The following is a 22,213-nucleotide window of genomic DNA, read 5'->3' as shown; positions in this document are numbered from 1 at the left end:
TGACAAAATCTACCCTCTCCCACATGATGTAATGCAAGACCTGAAAGATCGTCTTACCCCTTATATACACAGTCAATCAGTACACTCTGCAGGTGAGGGCCTCCTGCAGGTATCATCTTATCAGGAGGTTCGTTCTGCACAACATAGGAAGCGGACCTTTAGTGTGGTAGCACCTACCCTTTGGAATTCCCTCCCCTTAAATATTAGATAGGCACCATCTCTGTTATCTTTTCAGTGTCTACTGAAGACCTTCCTCTTTCAACAAGCCTTTTAAGTAGAGACCTTATCTCAGTCTGTGTCTGTGTTGGAATTTCTTTTTAAATGTTTTTAAAGCTCTTTTTTAAAAGATGTTTTTAAAGCTTTTTAAAAAATATGTTTTTAAGATTTTTGTTTTAATATGTTTTTAAGGATGATTTGTTTTCATATATTTTAAAGTCCGTTTTTATGATTTTTTAAAGTGTTTTTAGTGCTTTTGTTTGCCGCCCTGGGCTCCTACTGGGAGGAAGGGCGGGATATAAACCTAATAAATAAATAAAAAATAAAAATAAAATACCCATCAGTGGCCGAGAACTAAATTGCACAGACTGAAGAACACATGAGTAAAAAAAGAGGGGAGGAGAAGAGGGATAGAAGAAAATTGAGGTACCACTTTTTATTCCAATCTTAACCCAATAATAGTTAAAATAACTTTGTAAAGTTAACCATCATCATCATTATTACAAAAGTGACGGGGAAGACTGATAAATTAGTGGCTTTCCTAAGGCCACCTGGCAAATTCCTGGCTGAGGAAAGATTTGAACAGAGGGCATCACATTTCACTCTCTTAGGTGCTGTGCTACATTCAGGTGCCTCCCTGACAATTAGGATTGTTGAGAGGCATACTTCATACTGTTGGAGAAATAAGATCTCTCTTCTTCATAAAATTCTACCAATCCCTGCTTAGTTGTACACTATGTATTTAAAGAGGGACATAAGTGGAAATAGCTTGTTCTTGGTTTAGAAATAGCACTTTTATGAAACACTCTGGTGCAATACTCCTCTTCTGCAACTGTTTAAAAACAAGGAAGCTTCATGTTAAGGAGCAAAGTTAGAATCTTAACACCAAATTGTTTTAATTAATGCAAAAGGGCAGTTGGGATTTAGTTAGTTAGTTTTCTCCTGTGACAGATGGCTAACCTATGGCACTCCAGATGTTGTTGGATTCTAACTCCAATGAGCCCCAGCTGGCATGGCCAATAGTCAGAGTTTATGGGAGTCCAGCAACATCTGCACGGCTAGAAGTTAGCCACCTCTGTCCTATAGTAAAGTAACAACTTGAGTACTACTAGAAATCTTGAGAGAATGATTTCATAGTATGGGCTGCTGTTTGAAATCCTACTACTTTGAGAATATAAAAATGTATCTTGGGAATGCCTTGGCTAAAACTAATCTCACTTATATAGAAGTGGGGATAATCACTGGACAGTAAAGGGCCTGTTAATATCAGACACCCCTATTGGAAGCTTGGGCTTCTCAAGAATCCTACAGGATTGACACTATATTTCTTCAGCCATCCCTTTCTCTCCCTTTGCCAGCAGGATGCTATTGTCTCTGGTGCTGAAGGATGTGTCTTACTTGTAAATGGTCTCAAAAAGATGAGCAGAAGAATAATTTGTATTCTCTCCCTCTCCCACCCACCAACCCACCCACTCACCCAATGTTGACTTAGGACATATATGGAATCCATAGGAGGTACTTTTTTGAACTCACTGACCATAGATGGGCACCAGGCACATGACTGCACTGGATTCCAAAAAAAGGCTAGTTAAAAACTAGGGTTGCAATAAAATGAAAAATTTAATGAGCTACTCCAATTAATTGGGCAGCAGAGTTAAAGATATATCAGGGAAGGGTCGTAGCTCATTGGTGGAGCAACTGCTGTCTTCGCATATGGACCCTGCAATCTCCAGACATGGCTGGGAGAGATCCCTTTCTGAAACTGCAGACAGCAGCTGCCAATCAGTATTGATAATACAGAGTTAGATGGCCCAGTGAAGTAGCTTCCTATGTTCCTATTTAATTTTTTATTGAAGTGCTTAGAAAAATGTCAGATGGTAAATACTGTCTTTAAAAAGGCATTCTAACACACACAAACCGTAGAAGATGATGATTTGCATGTGTACATCATATTAAAAATAAAATGCCCTTTGTTTCAGAAATATTTGTATCTTTATACCAATTTGATTGATGGGCTGATTGACTAGCATTCATATGACTGGTCACTTAAATGTCTTTAGTTGGACCTCAAGCTCTGGATAAAAACCATGGAGTATATTGCTGGTTGTTCACCAAATTCACACTTCCTTCACACATTTAAACCTTGTACAGTGCCAGGTGGCTGTGAACTATAAAAATGGGATTCTGTTTGTCGCCTGTGCTGCTCTTGTCTGTGGCTGAATTCATAAAATTCGTACGGACTTTTCCATGGTTTATTCCTATACCTCCCTGGTATTGTATGAATGGCAGAATTATAGGAGAGAGGCAAATGGAGTGGTTCTTTCCCAAGTCAGCTTTAACCTCCTTGAGGGTCAGTTCTTATGAAAGAACCATGCCCTTTATTTACTTTATTTTATTAACTTATTAGATATTTAGACCGCTTTTCAGCAAGAGTCCCCAAAAAGGCCTTTCAAACAGTTAAAAAAAAATTAAAATCCAAATACAATTTAAAATCAGATCATACAATGCAACACAGTTCAGAAGAGGGCAGCCTAAAACCCCAGATCAGTGCCAACAACTCCTCCAAAAGCATAGGAGCTCTTGACAACACATGGAAGGTCGACAGTGATGTTGCAGTCTGTGTCTCTGGGGGCGAGTTCCAAAGTTGAGGAAGAATCGCTGAGAAGGCCCTGCCTTGTGTCCCAGGGTGGGGAGCAATACTTGCTGGTGACACTGGGAAGAAGGCTTTTCCCTAGTTGGTTTCAGAGAGCAGTATTCAGCTAAAAAGTTGTACTAGTGCAAGGGCTAGCACTAGCACAAGGGGATTTCCTTCCCCTCTTGCCCCCCTCACATGCCCCATGCTATCCTCAGATTTGCTCTGGAGGGTTGAGGGAACCCTCAGAACAGATTTTGGAGGGACACAGGCAGGAGAGAGGAAGAGTGTTCCATTGTGCAAGGAGAAATCCTTGTGATGATGGAACAATCTGCTTTGCGCTATATTGAGTACAACCCAGAGTCCTGACTGACTGATAGAGGGGTAGATATGCCATCAGATCGTTGTTGTTGTTGTTATGTGCCTTCAACATTATTTTAACTTATGGTGACTTTATGAATCAGTGACCTCCAACAGCATTTGTTATATAAACCACCCTGTTCAGATCTTCTACGTTCAGGTCTGTGGCTCCCTTTATGGAATCAATCTGTCTCTTGTTTGGCCTTCCTCTTTTTCTACTCCTGTTTTTCCCAGCATTATTGTCTTTTCTATTGGGACCTGTACTTTTCAACTTGTTCATTAATGACCTAGAATTAGGAGTGAGCAGTGAAGTGGCCAAGTTTGCTGACGACACTAAATTGTTCAGGGTTGTTAAAACAAAAAGGGATTGTGAAGAGCTCCAAAAAGATCTCTCCAAACTGAGTGAATGGGCGGAAAAATGGCAAATGCAATTCAATATAAACAAGTGTAAAATTATGCATATTGGAGCAAACAATCTTAATTTCACATATACGCTCATGGGGTCTGAACTGGCAGTGACCGACCAGGAGAGAGACCTCAGGGTTGTAGTGGACAGCACGATGAAAATGTCGACCCAGTGTGCGGCAGCTGTGAAAAAGGCAAATTCCATGCTAGCGATAATTAGGAAAGGTATTGAAAATAAAACAGCCGATATCATAATGCCGTTGTATAAATCTATGGTGTGGCCGCATTTGGAATACTGTGTACAGTTCTGGTCGCCTCATCTCAAAAAGGATATTCTAGAGTTGGAAAAGGTTCAGAAGAGGGCAACCAGAATGATCAAGGGGATGGAGCGACTCCCTTACGAGGAAAGGTTGCAGCATTTGGGGCTTTTTAGTTTAGAGAAAAGGCGGGTCAGAGGAGACATGATAGAAGTGTATAAAATTATGCATGGCATTGAGAAAGTGGATAGAGAAAAGTTCTTCTCCCTCTCTCATAATACTAGAACTTGTGGACATTCAAAGAAGCTGAATGTTGGAAGATTCAGGACAGACAAAAGGAAGTACTTCTTTACTCAGCGCATAGTTAAACTATGGAATTTGCTCCCACAAGATGCAGTAATGGCCACCAGCTTGGACGGCTTTAAAAGAAGATTAGACCAATTCATGGAGGACAGGGCTATCAATGGCTACTAGCCGTGATGGCTGTGCTGTGCCACCCTAGTCAGAGGCAGCATGCTTCTGAAAACCAGTTGCCGGAAGCCTCAGGAGGGGAGAGTGTTCTTGCACTCGGGTCCTGCTTGCGGGCTTCCCCCAGGCACCTGGTTGGCCACTGTGAGAACAGGATGCTGGACTAGATGGGCCACTGGCCTGATCCAGCAGGCTCTTCTTATGTTCTTATGTTCTTATGTTCTAGTGAATCAGGTCTTCTCATTATGTGTCCAAAGTATGATAACTTCAGTTTCATCATTTTAGCTTCTAGTGATAGTTCTGGTTTAATTTGTTCTAACACTCAATTATTTGTCTTTTTCGCAGTCCATGGTATCTGGAAAGCTCTCCTCCAACACCACATTTCAAATGAGTTGATTTTTCTCTTACCTGCTTTTTTCACTGTCCAACGTTTGCATCCATACATAGAGATCAGGAATACCATGGTCTGAATGAACCTGACTTTAGTGTTCAGTGATACATCTTTGCATTTGAGGACCTTTCCTAGTTCTCTCACAGCTGCCCTCTCCAATCCTAGCCTTCTTCTAATTTCTTGACTATTTTCTCCATTTTGGTTAATGACTGTGCCAAGGTATTGATAATCCTTGACAAGTTCAATGTCCTCATTGTCATCTCTAAAGTTACATAAATCTTCTGTTGTCATTACTTTAGTCTTTTTGACATTCAGCTGTAGTCTTGCTTTTGTGCTTTCCTCTAACTTTCATCAGCATTTGTTTTAAATCATTACTGGTTTCTGCTAGTAGTATGGTATCGTCTGCGTATCTTAAATTTTTGATATTTCTCCCTCCAGTTTTCACACCTCCTTCATCTTGGTCCAATCCCACTTTCCGTATATGTTCTGCATATAGTTTAAGCAAATAGGGTGATAAAATACACCCCTGTCTCACACCCTTTCCGATTGGGAACCAATAGTTTTTTCCATATTCTGTCCTTACAGTAGCCTCTTGTCCAGAGTATAGGTTGTACATCAGGACAATCAGATGCTGTGGTACCCCCATTTCTTTTAAAGCATTCCATAGTTTTTTGTGATCTACACAATCAAAGGTTTTGCTCTATCTGTAAAGCACAGGTGATTTTCTTCTGAAATTCCTTGGTCCGTTCCATTATCCAACTCATGTTTGCAATATCCTTGTACCTCTTCCCTTTCTAAATCCAGCGTGGACATCTGGCATTTCTCGCTCCATATATGGCAAGAGCCTTTGTTGTAGAATCTTGAGCATTACTTTACTTGCATGGGATATTAAGGCAATAGTTCAATAATTACTGCATTCCCTGGGATCCCCTCTCTTTTGAATTGGGATGTATATTGAACGCTTCCTGTCTCTGGGCCATTGTTTAGTTTTCCATATTTCTTGACAGATTTTTGTCAAAATTTGGACTGATTCAGTCACAGTAGCTTGTAGCAACTCTATTGGTATGCCATCTGTTCCTCGTGGTTTGTTTCTTCCAAGTTTTATTTTAAGATGTATTTTAAGAGCAGCTTTCACCTCACATTCTAAAATTTCTGGTTCTTCATCATATGGTTCTTCCGTGAATGAATCTGTCATCCTTGCATCTCTTTTATATAGTTGTTCAGTGTATTGCTTCCATCTTTTATTTTATCTCGGTCAATCAGTTTGTTCCCCTGTTGGTTATTCAACATCCCTACTCTTGGTTTGAATTTTCCTTTAATTGAATTTCCCTAGGGCTCTTGTTCTACCTTTTTTGTCATCCACTTCTATTTCTTTACTATAACTATTGTAATAGTTCTCTTTGTCCCTATGTACTAGTCACTGTATTATTGTATTTAGGGTTCTAACCATGTTTCTGTCTCCTTTCGCTTTTGCGTTCCTTCTCTCTTTAACCATTTTAAGAGTTTCTTCAGTCATCCATTGAGGTCTTTCTCTCTTTTTAACTAGAGGTATTGTCTTTCTGCATTCTTCCCTGATAATGTCTCTGACTTCACTCCATAGTTCTTCTGGTTCTCCATCAACTAAGCTTCAAATCTGTTCTTTATTTGATCTTTATATTCTCCTGGGATGTTATTAAATTGTATTTTGGCATTATGATTGCTTTGTTCTTTAGCTTACTCTGATTTTTGATATTACGAGTTCATGATCTGTACCGCAGTCTGCTCCTGGTCTTGTTTTCGCAAAAAGTATGGAACTTCTCCATCTTCTGCTACCAGTTATATAATCAGTTTGATTCCTATATTAACCATTTGGTCCACATCTACAGTCACTTTTTCGGTTGCTCAAAAACTGTGTTTGCAAGAAACAAATTATTGGCTTCACACAATTCAATAAGCCTTTCTCCTGGAGCAGAGTGGTAAGCGGCGGTAATGCAGCCGAAGCTCTGCTCACGGCCGGAGTTCAATTCCAACGGAAGGAGGAAGTCGAATCTCCGGTAAAAGGGGTTGAGGGCCATTCAGCCTTCCATCCATCCGTGGTCAGTAAAATGAGTACCCGGCATATGCTGGGGGGTAAAGAAAGGCCGGGGAAGGAACTGGCAATCCCACCCCATATATACGGTCTGCCTAGTAAATGTTGCAAGACGTCACCCTAAGAGTCGGAAACGACTCGCACTACAAGTGTGGGGACACCTTTACCTTTACCTGCTTCATTTCTATCCCCTAAGCCCCATATCCCCACAATTCCTAGTTCTTTTCTGTTCCCTACTTTTGCATTCCAATCCCCCATGATTATCAGCACATCTTGTGGTGGTGTGTGATCAATTTCTTCCTGTACTTCTGCATGAAATCTCTCCAGTTCCTCTTCTTCTGTGTTTGCCATTGGAGCATAGACTTGGATGATGGTTACGTTAATAGTTTTCGTGTTAAATCTCATTGATCATCAGGTCATTAGCCCCACCTATTTGGTTCTTGCATCCAAAATGTTACTGGATCAGCATGAGACTGGATTATAAGGAAGCAGCTGCTACACTTTGGTAGTTATGTTTGAATCATTCCTAACACAGACAAACATTAGAATCAGAATCTTCTCAGTGCAAGATCTTGCCTGGAAATGTTTATTTGAGATGCATCTGATCTGGGTTTTTTGCTTTGTGAATATCTTTGTATGCCTACAAGTATGGTATTACTGGATTCAAGATGGGATCAAAGGACAAAGACAAATCTTCTCTTAGACTTTCATTGGTGCTACAGTAGGGCCCCGCTTCTCGGCGCCCCACTTTTTGGTGTTCTGTTAATATGGCGCCAGCGGGGCAATCAGCTGGAGGGGGGGCTGGAGCTCCCCGCACTCCAGCTGATCACGCTGGAGGAGGGGAAGATCAGCTGTAGTGCGCTACAGCTGATCTTCTCCTCTTGCGCGATCAGACTCCCCCACTTGAGCTGATCGCACCAGAGGAGGGGAAGATCAGCTATAGCATGCTGCAGCTGATCTTCTCCTCTTTGGGGCAGTCAGACTCCTGCACTCCAGCTGATTGTGCCCAAGGAGGGGAAGATCAGTTGTAGTGTGCTACAGCTTATCTTCTCCTCTTCTGGCACGATCAGACTCCTGCTCGAGCTGATTGCGTCCGAGAAGGGGAAGATCTTCTCCTCCTCTGGTGCGATCAGCGGGTTAGGTTCCAGATCCCCATGCTACAGCTGATCCGCTTTTCGGTGGTTTTCGCTTTCCAGCGGGGGTCTGGAGCCTAACCTGCCGTATGAGTGGGGCCCTACTGTATTAAGTCACTCCCATGTAGACCTGAGGGAAATTATGCTATGTTAAAGTAATGAGTGAAAAGCTAAGTCTTTGAGAAGCTTTGTTTAAATATTATGTGGTGCTAAGCATATTTGTGAAGGATACATGCCATAAACAATTACTTGTATTCAGAAGACTTTGTACAGGTCATTTGAATGAATGCCATGTTATAGTCCAAAATTATCTACCGTAAGAACAGATTTGCTAAATTAGATTAAAGAGTCAATTTACAGTTTGGCGCCCAAATCCCAAAGGAGCAACTTTCCCCATCACAGCCAGTCTGTGTCTTCAGAAGGTCTTAAGAGGATCTGCTCCAAGTACAGTCTTTAGGAGACGTACGTTATGCTTCCACAAAGGAGAATGCCTATTCTGCGGTGGCACCCTAACTTTGGAATGGCCTACCTACAAAGGCACACCTAGTGCTGATAGTACAAGAAAAAAATGCTCAGGGACAACTGACACCCCACTCCCAAATCCACAAAGATGCTCACTCATGCCCCTCACTCCCTGGGGAAAAAAAAAACAAAAAAAACCCCCAAACACACACACACACTCTCACACTCTGTATTGCTCAGCTGCTTGGTGCCCTATCGGAAACCAGCAGTGCTTGGAGAGGTCCCACACTTGAGCTTGGCTTGACCCTTCCTTAGGTGGTAGAGGCAGGAAATCTGTGGCTGTCAGGTTGGAAAGAAGGGGCTGTGGTCCAGGTTAAACTGTCCTAAACCCTCACCCTTTCTTAGGTGTTACGGAGAGGGGAGAGTTAGCCAACTGAACTGTGCAGGGCTGAAACAGAGAGCGTCAATGCCCAGTGTCCAGCCCAGTTGAGGGAAAGTGAAAATGCAGGCCCTAGAGGAATGTAGGTGCACACTGCAAGGAAAGGTACAAAGGAAAAACAGCCCAAAACTGAATTTTAAACAGGATTCCAAACAATGTTTTAATCAGATTTCTTGGGGATAGACATTCTGGGTGTCTCCAAGAGATATTGTCTTGGAGAATAGCTTATTCTCTCTGCTGATCATTGGTTCTGCTTTCTTCATTCATTCAAGGATTCATACCAGGTTGAATCCTTGGTTCTGTTGTGGCTTACTGTCAGTAGTACATTAATGGTTGTATCTATGAATACACATACACTGTTCAGCAAAACTGGGAATTTTGCAACCCCTCGCTGGCCTCTTTGTGTTTGGGGTGGAATAACTGACATAGTGTTTTTATCTTGTTTTTTTGTGTTTTTATTTTCATGGATTGGTGGTTTTACAAAAATTCCCACATATATGAAGCTCAGTATTTGTCTAGATGGGCTAAGAAAACAGGAATAGCAGCAAGGAAACTGGTGAAACTTTGTGCTAAAATTGGGTTTTTTATTTTAGGATTAAAATAAAAGAAAGTACACAGCCATCAATTTTCCTTTGTTAAGAATGACTTGTGCATTCTTTCCCACTGAATTAAATGAAAAAAACAACATGGAATGCAGCAGAGCTCTCCAGTTCCTCTTCATGGAGAGGGGAGGGGTGCTGGTAATGATCTCCTTGACATTCCCCAAAGAATTCAACTAAGCAAGGACTTCTGTGCACATTTGCTTTTGTGCCAGTTAATCTGCAGTGGTTGCTGTCAACTGCTGTGTTAGAGATGGGCCGCCATCACCACCCGCTGGGTAGTCTCTTACTTCAAATGGATTAATTTGGTTGCAATCCAAAAGAAAGCTTAACTATACCTGGAGGATGTTGAAAGGAGAAATAATAGCTTGCAGGATGCTGTGGGTACACATTACCAATGTGCCCTCTTATTTGTTGTTTTTATTTATAAAAATATGCCACTTTCTTGCAAAACACCAGGGCAGTGTACAGCAACATAACAACATTTAAAACAACTGCAGTGCGTGTCCTGGCTTTTTAAATTTGGATGTGGTTTAACAACCCGTTATTTAAAACACAGGGAGACAATTCACTATAAAAAATGGTTGTGGGTATACTGTCCCTTGGCTTAGCTTGAGGATTTTGTTTGGTCTACATTTTTAAGCAAACCAACTTGACTCACACTTCTCGGATTAATACATGGCTTGCAAAGCGCTGAACCTTCCGGTACACAGTTTTCGGAATTTTGCAATATAGTTATCCGCTCAAAAAATGCACCAAAATGCATATAAAATGTGTATTTTAGGACAAAATGCAGATAAACCTGCATATTTTAAAGTAAAATGCACACACAAAAATGTGTGTTTTTGGAAATATGCATTAAAATTTGAATTTTTGTATAGTTTAAAAACAATTACAGAATGATGTGGAAACAAAATGGACTTGCGAACAAACATGTGAAGCAGACATGGACCAGAAATGGACTGATCTGTTCATCCCTTCTTTAGGATAATTCAGCATTCAGGAAATGGGGAGAAGTGGAGAGAGTGCAGACCCTGCTGCCATACTTCTTTTTCAGGCTGGAAAGAGCAGAGGACTCTCTTAGGTCTCTAAAGCAGGGGTGGCTAACCTGTGACCCTCCAGATGTTGTTGGGCCACATCTCCCATCAGTTCCAGGAAGCCTGGCCAATGATCAGGGGTGATGGGAATTGCAGTCCAGCAACATCTGCAGGTCCACAGGCCAGTCAGCCATGCTCTAAAGGGTTGGAAAATCCCCTTGGAATAGTGAGGTAGAGCTAGCGTAAGGGGGGATCAAAGGCAGAGGGAGAAATCCTCGGTGAATAATAATTTGTAAGACTGACGTTATTTATTCTTCACTCCTGTGTGAATTCTCCTCATCTTGGGCAAACCAAGTTAACTATTCCAATGACCTTCAATATTACCTACCCAACTCCTGTAGTGCTCAGCTACATGGGAGCACATTGTGTACTAATGGAGAAGCAGGATATGGAGTTAAGTGCCCTGAATTTATACATTAGGTTATTTTGGTTTTATCCTCCCAGTCTCCCTGTGAGGTAGATTCAGCTGAAAGAGAATGATTTATCCAAGGCCAGCCATTGAGTTTCATTACTGAGCAGGAGCTGGAGCTGGGTCCCATGTCCAAATCTATGCCAGATAAGTCTTAATGTAGGAAATAGTGTGCAGCTTTTAAGTCTTTTCTTCTTGGTAAGTGTAGTTTACAGCTTAAAACAGTGGTTGGTAACCTGTGGACCTCCAGAGGTTGTTGGATGGCAACTCCCTTGAGTTTCAGCCAGCAAGGTCAGGGATTCTGGCCTCGTTCATACGTCACAATAAACCAGAGCATGGTTTACCAAGATTGCACGGACGTGCTGGCTCCCAGAGAGGAGTTTGCACCTACTTGCTCCTCCTGTGGCTTTTAAGGCCAGCACAGGACAGCAGCTTAGCCAGGGCTGGACTTAGCATCTTGTCCAAACCCAGGTACCCGGGATTGTGGTCAAGATCTCTCCTTCACCACAACCAGTAACCATAGGACGAACCTTGACTACAGATCGTGATTAAGGAAAATATAATTTCTAGAAATTTAAAGATTGTTGAATGGTAACTTCAACAGTCTTTAAATCTCTAGACTATTTAGCAGCATTGTGTGGCTCCTAAATTAAAATAAATGAGACTACTATCCTGTATACATAACTCGAAAAGGCTGTTAAATAAAATACAGTACCAGAGAAAGGCTAAAACAGAGGCTGTCATTTGCAAGTCACACAAATCCAAACCATGGCTGAGCATAAATGCGTGGCTCCCAAGGAGGAGATTACAGTGACTTTGCTCCTCCCCAGGTGTTTAGGTCAGTGTGGTGCAGTAGCTAAGTCAAGATTTGGAACTAACCGCTACCACCCCTGGATTTGGATTAAGGTCTCTGTTCATTGACAAAATGTTGTGTTGATGATTTGTGCTCCTTTTACTTTAATTTGGAAAAAAAAGTAAACAATTCTTCCACTGATTCATCTTTCAAAATAACTTTTCCAAGCTTTGGTTTGTATATTATGCAATACAGTATCAGAGTATGAGGATGATCCTTAGGGATTCAGGGCACACAAACATTATTCTATTTTCAAAACTCAATAGACTCCCTATTTATCTGGCTTTTCAAAAGAGATAATAAAAAATGGATTTTATTCATTTTTCTTCCTGCTAGCAGAGGCATATTGGGTCCAGGGTGCCTTATGAACTTTCTGTATCTCTGTGCTTTTAAAGAGCATTGGTAATTGGCCCCATTTGGGAAGCTTGGAGATGGAGCCAAGTACATTTAAGCCTTCCTCAAGCAGGAAACAGGAATTAATGTGCAGCGTTTTCTCATCCTGTGGTTGAAATTTTCACTGTTAGAAGAAAAACGCAATAAACGACAGCTGTGGCGCTGCTGCTGCTGCTGCTATTCCAGAGAGAATTAAAATGCAGGTTTTCCAATGTTGTGTTGGGGAAATGGTACTATCAATATTTATCTCAACGCCTTTTTCTTGTACAAGTAAGAAAGCGGGTATTTAGTAAGAGCAAAAAATAATAGTCTTTAGAAGGCTGCTGGAAGGTTCAGTTGCTGTATTTTGCAAGAGCATGTTGTGGGGGACAAAGTGAGGGGGCGTGAGGAAAAGGAATGAAATAGCATCCGTGTTAGTCAGTGTACTCGCTCCCCCCCTTCATTCCAGCAGTGCTTTCTTTGCCTTTATTTAGTGAGAGTTCTTATTCTTAAGCTATTTGACTTGCAAGGCTGTTCAGACGCCCAGTACAAAACCACATCTCTTCATTTCCTTAGAAACCTGATGTGAGGCTCTCCAGAGGGAGCATTGATCGAGAGGATGGGAGTCTCCAGGGTCCGGTAAGCTCATATGCCATCTTTGCATCTAACAAAATAAATGTTTGTTTATTTGTGTGTGTGTGTGTGTAAAATGCTGTTAATGTTCCACTGATCATGGGAGATGAGTTTAGATTTGCTCGGGGTTTCCATGATTATTGTGTTTATGTGAGAGGTTTCGGGAGACTCCAGCTTCACTGGGAATGGCAATGACAGGAAAATCTTGTTCATGCAGCATTTTGGGGGGCTGCTTCTTTCTATGCTGTTGCCAAAACAGATGCTGTCTTCCCCTGCACACAAAGCTCTGATTATTTTTAAAGCTGCTTTGTAATACTCAGCCAGGTTGCATGTGTGTGTGTATGTGTGTCTTTAGTTAGCTTTGCACTGAGATCTCTGTCAACAGGAAGCAAAACTTTAAAATAACGCATGCAGATGTCTGAGTAACTAGAGAGTATTCTCCAAAGCAATGTGGAGCTAAAGTACTGTCTTAAGGATGATGGTAGTAAGCAAGCTATCCTCAAACAAAATGCATTGAATGTACTTGCAACACACATCTGCAATAGGGGGATAGACTCACCCTGTAAAGCTAACTCAAACAATAAAGATGTAATCATGCTTGCTGGTCAGTAATTTGTATTTGGTGATGACTTGCTACAGCCTTCCCCACCCATCTCCTCCAGTTAATTCCTGTGTTTGGGGTATTTTAATTCACTTTTTGCAGTACAAGGTGCAGCTGCAGTATCCAAAAGGAGTCGTAAGAACTCTTGGCTTTATAGGAAGAAGAGCTTCACTGCTTTCACAACAGGGATCAGGATATCATCACTGGATTATCAGCCAGAGGAGGTGTTGCTGCAGGGCCTTGCAATCAACACTGGAAGTTTTGGGTGCCAACCCAGACTTGTCTGTGTGCTATTTGAATCCCTCTGCAGTATAAACTGACAGCTTCAGGCTTGCTCGTTCACAAGGAAGACTTCTGCTAATGTACTGTGAACATGCTACTTAGCAAGCAGAGGTTGGGCCTACCTTCAGAATTCTGACGTTCTGATAAGTGAGACTTGGTTGACCTCTGACTACCATTCCTTCATCTCGAGGAGAAGGGGAAGGCTTGGTGGCTTGTGACTGAAAACAGACATAGCTGTATTCTGGGATGGCTCCTTTAGGAGACTCCGGATTCTGGCATTGGATGCTACTGGAGCTGTAGGGCTTGTCCCTGAGATCATTGAGTTAGGTGCCCAGATCCTCCAAAGAAACTGTTGTATAGCTAGCAGGAACATATTGCATCCTTGCATGTTTGCACAGCAGAGATGAGGAATCTTCCATTGTTGGGAGCCTCTGTAACCCTCCATTGTAGTCTAGCAAATGTATACAGAAAGCCCTTTCTGCTTCTTGGAAGTGCCTTCTCATTCATGGTTCTGCAAGAGCTCATTTGGCTTTAAGATGCACAACAGTGATATGACTCCTCTGCGTTGTCAAAAATGTATGCGCACAAATGCACTAGAATGTGCAGGAGTGTTAATTCACAGGATAATTAGAAGGAAACTGTATTCATTTCAAAACAAGACACTCCCTTTCAAAGTTACACTTCTTTAGTGATGGTATGGTTTGATTTTTAAAAATAGTATCCATATGTTAACATTGATTTGAGTTTTCCTGTCCTCTTGCTTATATAGATAAAACTGTACCAAGCATGCATGAGTACCAAAAAATCTGCAAAGAGGGGAAAGAAAAAACAAGAGGGGAAGACTCCCTCTCCCCCAACACAGTTCCATAATAACTCAGTAGCAAGGAATGTTGTACAATTTGAGAAGGGGGCGAAATAGAATAGAGTGGCTGGACCAGGAGGACAGAGATACACAGATATATAAAGGGAAGAATGAACTTGTGGCTGGATAGGACACTTACTGGTTCATATTAGGAAGCTATATTTCTATGACCCCAGGGATGGAAGTTAAAGCTGCCCATAGAAACCTATGGAAGTGTGCCCATCCCACCCCTTTCCAAACAAGGCCACAAAAAGTAGCAGCAAACAGAAGTGTCTTGTTTTTTAAACTTATTTCTTACATAATGTAAAAACATTTTTTTAAAAAAATACACACAAATAACCCCATGAATGCAAATGCAGTTGAGTGTCCCCATCCTGCATGCTGGCTGTGGCTGGGAGAGAGAGTAGATTATGACAGCATTTCCATTTAGTTCTAAGTGAATATTTCAGGTCAGGCTCCAAGTGGTTTGCAGTGGGCTGGGGTAGAAGTTGATAAGAGTAGTTTACAATAACCCTGCATTGTTATCAGATAAAATTGCAATTATCCCCACATTGCAATTTGGACTGGGAGACAAGTATACAATAACCCTGAACAGTAGTTCACTTCTCTATCCCTCATGAAGATGGGAGGACTGTCATGATTGAGAGAGTAGTTATCAACAGCTCTAAGATGTAGCCCATTGTTGTATTTCAAGCCAGACAGTGGGGCTACTTAAATTGTTCTCTCCAGACCTCCCATTGCTTACTTTATACACTGGGGGTGGTGATGAGCAGACACATTAACAGCAAATGTGGTTGTTGCCATCATCATGTCTACCTTTGGCCCTCAGATTCATACTTTTACCTTTTGGTTCTTCAGCATTTAGAAGAAGCCTGTTTTGGATTTTGATGGTGGTGGTGGTGTTTATATAGTAAAGTATAGAATAGTAGAGTTGGAAGGGGTCTGTAAGGCCATCGAGTCCAACCCCTGCTCAATGCAGGAATCCCAAATTAAAGCATACCCGGCAGGTGGCTGTCCAGCTACCTCTTGAATGCCTCCAGTGTTGGAGAGCCCACCACCTCCATAGGTCATTGTTTCCATTGTTGCACCGCTCTGACAGTTGGGAAGTTTTTCCTTCTTCACAGTGCGTGCTTTAACAATGGAATTCCCTTCCACAAGCAATAGTAGCAATAGTGATGGCTGCCATCATGGATGGCTTTGCAAAGGGGATTAGACATCTTCACAGAGGATATCAATGGCTACTAGTCACAATGGCTGCATTACCTTCTCTATCAGAGGCCTCTGCATACCAGTTGCTAGGGATCAGAGTGCTATTGCACTCGTCCTGCTTGGGTGCTCCCCATATGTGGGCTTCCCATGGACATCTGGTTGGCTACTGTGGAAAGCAGGACGCTGGACTAGATAGGCCTTTGACCTGATCCATCAGGATTTTTTATGTTCTGTGGATCAGGAAGGAGGTTGAGGGGGGGAAGTCACAAAAGCATGAGAGGGCAAATTACATGGTTTTGCCAGGAAGCGCACAGCGTAACAGCAGTAGCATGTCTGTAAGCAACAGTTTGAGAGCAGCTGAGCAGAGAATAGACCTCAGTGGGCACCGTTCCATACCCTGATGTCTGTACAACAGTCAGTTAATTACATAGGACTAGCATGACTTGCACAAATAATAATAATGATAATGATAATAATGAATCACTTCCCATGAGGCATCCCAAAGCAATCTGCAACACAATAAAAACGTATATAAAACACTTGCATATATATAAAAAAGTTTTTATCTTGACTGCTGTTCACAGTTGTCCATCCACTGGTCATCTCCAGATTGGATTACTGCGGTGTCCTGTATGTGGGGCTGCTCTTGAGGTTGGCTTGACTAGGTCAGGATGTGTCCCAACATCACCAACATATTAACCTGCTGAAAGAATGGCACTGGCTGCCCATTAGCTACTGGGTGAAGTTCAAGGTGCTGGTTTTGGTGTATAAAGCTCTATACAGCTTGGGACCAGGATACCTGAGAGATTGTCTCACTTCTTATCAAACCCGTTAATCACTTTGCTCTGCAGGTGAGGGCCTCCTGCAGATACCATCTTATCAGAAGGTCTGTTACATATTATATAGGAATTGAATCTTTAGTGTTGTGGCACCCACCCTTTGGAATCTCCTCCCATTACATATTAGACTGGCACCATCTCTGTTGCCTTTTCGGTGCCTATTGAAAACCTTCCTTTTTCAACAAGCCTTTTAAGTGCATCTGTGTTAAAATTGTTTTTGTTTTTACACTTTTCTTGTTTTATGATGCAACTGCTTTGTTTTATAATTATTATTATTTAGTACATTTATACCCCGCCTTTCTTTTCATGATAGAAACCCAAAGTGGCTTACATACAGTTCCCAGGCAGTCTCCCATCCAGGCACTGACCAGACCTGACCCTGCTTAGCAGGGTGCTGGCCTCATGTGCCTTCAGACCATAGCCTGGGATGAATGCTTAATGATTTTAACCTGCCCTGTGAACCTTATGCATATATAAAAATAATGAAAAAGAACCCCAAATACATACATACATACATACATACATACATATATATATATATATATACACACACACACATGTATATATATACAATTTAAAACAACACCATATATATGTGTATTGATCTTTATATAAAAATCAATTCAAATCCAATTCAGATACCACCTGGGATAAAACTGGGATATTTCTTTCTGTTAGCTTTTCACTTACTCATTTTCTCTCATTAATTTAAGAGCACACACACAGACGCATGATTATTAGCTCTGAGAGTGTCACTAGAACAGCTAGCTAGAACACGTTGAATGAATCAGTGCAGTGAATTATTCTGGATTTATCCATGGGGGCAGCTGGGTTCATGCAGATGCTGTGTCTCTTGGCCTCATTCTGCAAGGTGGCTTTAAAAAGTGTTAGTAGATAACCAGCTTTTAAAAATTTGACCAACCGACTACTCTTGTGTTTTATTTTGATAGACTTCAGATTCTACAGATGAGGAAAGTGTATCTTCTTTATCCCAGGTTACATTTTCTGCAATAGAAATGTCTTGTTCAGATTTCCAGATAGCCTTGCTTGGATCGGCACTTTCCATTTGCAAAGGAAAACTTTCTCTCTGAAGAGGCACTCATAAAAGCACAAAAGTCTTTTTCTAAATCAGTGTTTTCCAAGAATGTAACAGCCAAATGCCAGGCAAAAAATGCCTCATTTGTTGATAAGTGACTGAACAGACTCTTATCTCAGTTGGCAGAAGGCTGTAGAAATATGGTTAGATATCAATCCAGTTGTAAAAGCCTTTCCAAATTAATAACCAGGGACTTTTATTTGTTTTCCCTGTAATTACTATGAAAAATCTGTTGAGCAATATGGAGAGATCTGAGGCATGAGCTTTTCCAACTGTAGCTCAGTAGCCATGATTTATTTTAAATCTATATTGTTTTGGATTGAAGGCATATATTGTTATAAACATGCCATTTTGTCTGAGTAATGGTAGCAGTGACCTAGCATGGATATATCGTACAGATGCAGAGCAAAATAGCATGAGGTGAAAAGATTTGTTTTGTTCTCCATGAGCATGATTTATGTTGGTAGTTGTTTCTCTTGAAATCTGAGAGCAACGGGAGAGACGAAATCTTGGAAATTCTTGTGGCTGGATAAGCCTGATGCGTAAGGACTGGGGGAGGGTTAGATGGACGGGTTTTCTCTGCACATAAATATTGCGAGCAGATAAATTACATTTGTTTTCCTTTTGCAGGCTTCTAACCAGCATATTTATCAGCCTGTGGGTAAACCAGGTAAGCCATATATAGGCAGCTTTATAGTCACAATGTGAATTCTCAGTCTCATCCGTTCCCAGAATGTACATTAGATGCTGGGCTAACTGACATTTGTCAAAGCTAGAGGCATTCCTCAGTGACTACTCAGGAGTAACACCATGTGTTTTGATTGTCCCACATCAACAGGATTGCATCCTAAATCTGTTAGGGTCGATGTAAACAGACCCTGTGTTTATTTCCCAATCCAGGGGGCTTCTATGCTTGATTTCAAAGCCAGAGGTTGACCTGGAAAGTATACAGCACTCTTAACGTCTGATTTTGAGGACTGTGTGCCTTGCTCTTTCATTGAAGGAATGGGGATGCTAGTAAATATTAGAGTATAGATGGCTTTCTGCTACATTTTGATTAAATGAACTCTAATCATAGAATCATAGAGTTGGAAGGGGCCCATAAGGCCTTTGAGTCCAACCCCCTGCTAAGTGCAGGGATCCAAATTAAAGCATGCCTGACAGTGGCTGTCCAGCTGCCTCTTGAAGGCCTCCGGTGTTGGAGAGCCCACCACCTCCCGAGGTCATTGGTTCCATTGTTGTACAGCTCTAACAATTAGGAGATTTTTCCTGATGTCCAGTTGAAATCTGGCTTCCTGCAACTTGAGCCCTTTATTCCATCTCCTGCACTCTGGGATGATCAAGAAGAGATCCTGGCCCTTCTCTGTGTGGCAACCTTTCAAGTACTTGAAGAGTGCTATCATATCTCCTCTCAATCTTCTCTTCTCATGTCTAAACATGCCCTGTTCTTTCAGTTTTTCTTCATAGGGTTTTGTTTGATGATGGTAGTCTTTATATCATTGCATACAAAATATTTCCTTACTAGATCATTGTGCTCCACCAAAGAAACCACCTCGCCCAGGAGCTCCCAGCCATTTGGGTAGCCTTGCCAGCCTGAACAGCCCTGTGGACAGCTACAATGAAGGGATTAAGGTATTTTCTTAATGCAAAATTGAATGCCATTGCTCCTTACTCAGCAAGGTGCTGGTTAACTTGAACAATTACTGTTAATAACCTAGAAGCATATCAAAGCTAGCTGTGCTCCCCACCGCAAGTCCATGGCACCCAAAGAAAGGAAATGTCCAGTCTCTGCCACTTCCAACCCCTCTAGATTTCTGCTCCTGCAGGATGTCAGATTGCCATTTGCAACTGATTATATTCAAGATGGCTAAGGAATCTGTTGGCAAGCCAAGAGCCAAATGGCAACCTACAAAATTAGATCTGGTACCCAAACCCCTGTCGTCAGCTTACTTCTGTCACAAATTAGATGAAATAAGAGAGCATGTACATATTATGTTGGAACATTGATGTCACCTCTCAGTTGTGCTCATCACAGCATATAACCATACCATGCCTGTTGATCAATGCATGCTTGGTACAGTTTATGTGCAGTAGTGTTGTACACCATGCTATGTGCTATGTGGTGGTATTAGTAGTGATTTGAGGTGGAAATGGATGATTGCCACTTTAAGACATGTCTTCGGGCACCTCTTGCCATGTGAAGAGCTGCTTGTCTATAAACTCTTCACATGGTGGATTGAGCATTGCTGTCTTGTAGCTGCTCATAAATACTTGAAATCAAGTAGTGCAAAGCTCAATTCATGGCCAGAATCTACACAGACCTCTTGGTAAGATTATAGCTGCCACAGCAGATGTTTTTACGTGGAATCCTTGCAGTAATGGATCATCTACTTCCACCCTTAATGTCAATTCAAAGGAATGACTAACCTCTCATGCACCACAAAGAGAGTGATTTTTTAAAATCTTGTTCTTCTCCAGTCCTATCAAAGATGTGCTGTTGGATGGTGAAATGTGAGTAGAGAAGTCAACTGTTCCACCAGTGTTTGGTTGAATACTAAGTTGACAAAATATGCTATGTGTAGGGCTGTCACATAGTTGAAGGTGTCTGGAGATAATAAAAGTGTCCCTAATTGATAAATCAGTAATTCAATTTGATGTTACCAAGTAGAAGTTGGAATCCTGTGCTCCACGTACCACAAACAGCCTGCTGACTCCATGCCACTGTTGGAGAGGCTGAGTATTGGCTGTGTATTGGCTCTGGTCCCCCAAAGAGCCCTGGCTGTCCTGAAGGTCTACCCCTACCACAGGTGTGTGTGGGGGGCCTTTGGCCCTCCAGATGTTGCTGAACGACAACTTCCATCAGTCCTACAAGCATGGCCAATGGCCAAGATGATACGAGTTATCAGTCTGCAACATCTGGAGGATTAAAGGTTCCTCATTCCTGCTGTACAGCATGTGACATAATTGTGTTAAATGGCACCTTTCTGCAGTGAACAAGTATGCCAGCCATGACTGAGAGGTGGAGTCATGTTTCGGAAGACGCTGAGGCTTCCTTATCACAGAGTTTCCCAGGGATAGGAGGAAGCATGCTGTTTGGTCTGCCTCCCTTTTTCTGCAGTTCTGGATAATCCCCCCCTCCCCGTTTGCCACTACCATATGAAACAGCAGGGCCCTTTTCACTATATGATGTTCCTGGCATCTACCTCTAATCTAGGTGACTCATTCCCTTCTCATTGACATGAGTGGAATGCAGGTTCACATTGTCCTGGTTGTTGCCTTTTCTATGACATATTGGGTCTGAAAATGACCACTGCCATTTGTGCTACCTGACACTTTATTCTAGTTGCACTCAGAAAAGTTCAGTCAAGAGTTTTTATTTCTTAACTTTGGAAATGCCACTGTGATAGTCTGAGAACCTGTGTTAACAGAGAAAACCTCACCCCAGCTCTTAGCTTGAACAGGATTACTGGGCAGATAGGGCATCTCAGTTCCTGTACATTCAAAAGCAGGATCCTGGCCAAGATCCCAGGAGCCGCTTCAGAATCCATGAGAGCTGAGGCACGCTCAGTGGGGTTTTGGCCTTTCTTCCATCCAAGGGCAGCCCTCTCACTGCTCATGCTCTCTGTGAGTCTCCTTGGCTTTATTGCAGAGCTTGTTTTCCATGTAGTGTGGAGAGCTGTTGTTTGGGGAACACAAGCCCAAAATCTCCTTGGGGATTGCCGGAGTAGCTGTATGGTTGTTTGAATCCCTATCTCTGTAGTAAAAGCTGAACATCTCTTTGTTTCTCGGTATGGAATCTCAGAGCTCTATCCGGTAGCTTTGGGATTGCCAGGAAGCTGAGGCACAGATTGGACGTATACTTACTAATAAGGCTGAAGACGTTGAGCCTGTTCCTAGGCAGGAATAACTATCAGAGGGGGTGCCCAAATAGAGAAATACTTCCACTTCTTCATAGACACAGCAGTACAGTTTTGTGACATGCAGACTTTATTTTGCATCTGCCCCAGTTGTGGATTGCTGTTCCCCTCAACAGGGGTCAGGTTTTAGCTTCTCTCGCCACAAAGGCTGAGAATGGACATGGCACTCCTTCTTTTTAATCCTGAAACATTGCTTAAAATGCAGCTCCTCTTGCCCCTGAATCTGGTTTAAACCTGTCTTTTAAACTTAGCTCAAATAGCAAGGTCTCTGAAAAATGCTTATGCTTCATGCTTTGTTGAATCTCCCAGCACCAGAGAGCATGCTGTAGTTAGGGTGCAGCCACAGTAAAAATGCCCTAGTTGTACAATAAAGGTAGCCAATGTGATGCCTTCCAAATGTTAGATTATATCAACCCCAGCCAGCCAGCCAGCCAGCAGGCCCAGTGGTCTGGGATGATGGGAGTTGCAGTCCAACAGCTTCTGGAGATTAGTAGGTTGGTTCCTCCTGTTACAGAAACTCAGATTAGTATGGCTTGCTTGACTGTTTAGTTTTAAACGGGATTGCGTTAGATGTGTATAATTAATATGTGAAAATGTGCAGCGCCTCCCCCAA

General features: G+C 42.0%; 1 protein-coding gene across 13 annotated transcripts in view; it reads left to right on the top strand.

Annotated features, from left to right (window-relative positions):
- Nucleotides 1–22,213, top strand: part of PTK2 (protein tyrosine kinase 2) — a 356,254-nt gene that overhangs the window by 324,526 nt on the left and 9,515 nt on the right. For all 13 annotated transcript variants that reach the window (XM_061607042.1, XM_061607039.1, XM_061607035.1 and 10 more), the window contains 3 exons: nt 12,738–12,800; nt 18,314–18,353; nt 19,209–19,315. In XM_061607042.1, coding sequence (XP_061463026.1) covers nt 12,738–12,800; nt 18,314–18,353; nt 19,209–19,315 — 210 coding nt within the window. The remainder of the gene's footprint in view (nt 1–12,737; nt 12,801–18,313; nt 18,354–19,208; nt 19,316–22,213) is intronic.

Source organism: Rhineura floridana, chromosome 1 (genome assembly GCF_030035675.1).
Source record: "Rhineura floridana isolate rRhiFlo1 chromosome 1, rRhiFlo1.hap2, whole genome shotgun sequence".
In the NCBI taxonomy this organism is placed as follows: Eukaryota; Metazoa; Chordata; class Lepidosauria; order Squamata; family Rhineuridae; genus Rhineura; species Rhineura floridana.
This window is presented reverse-complemented; position numbering and strand designations above follow the sequence as displayed.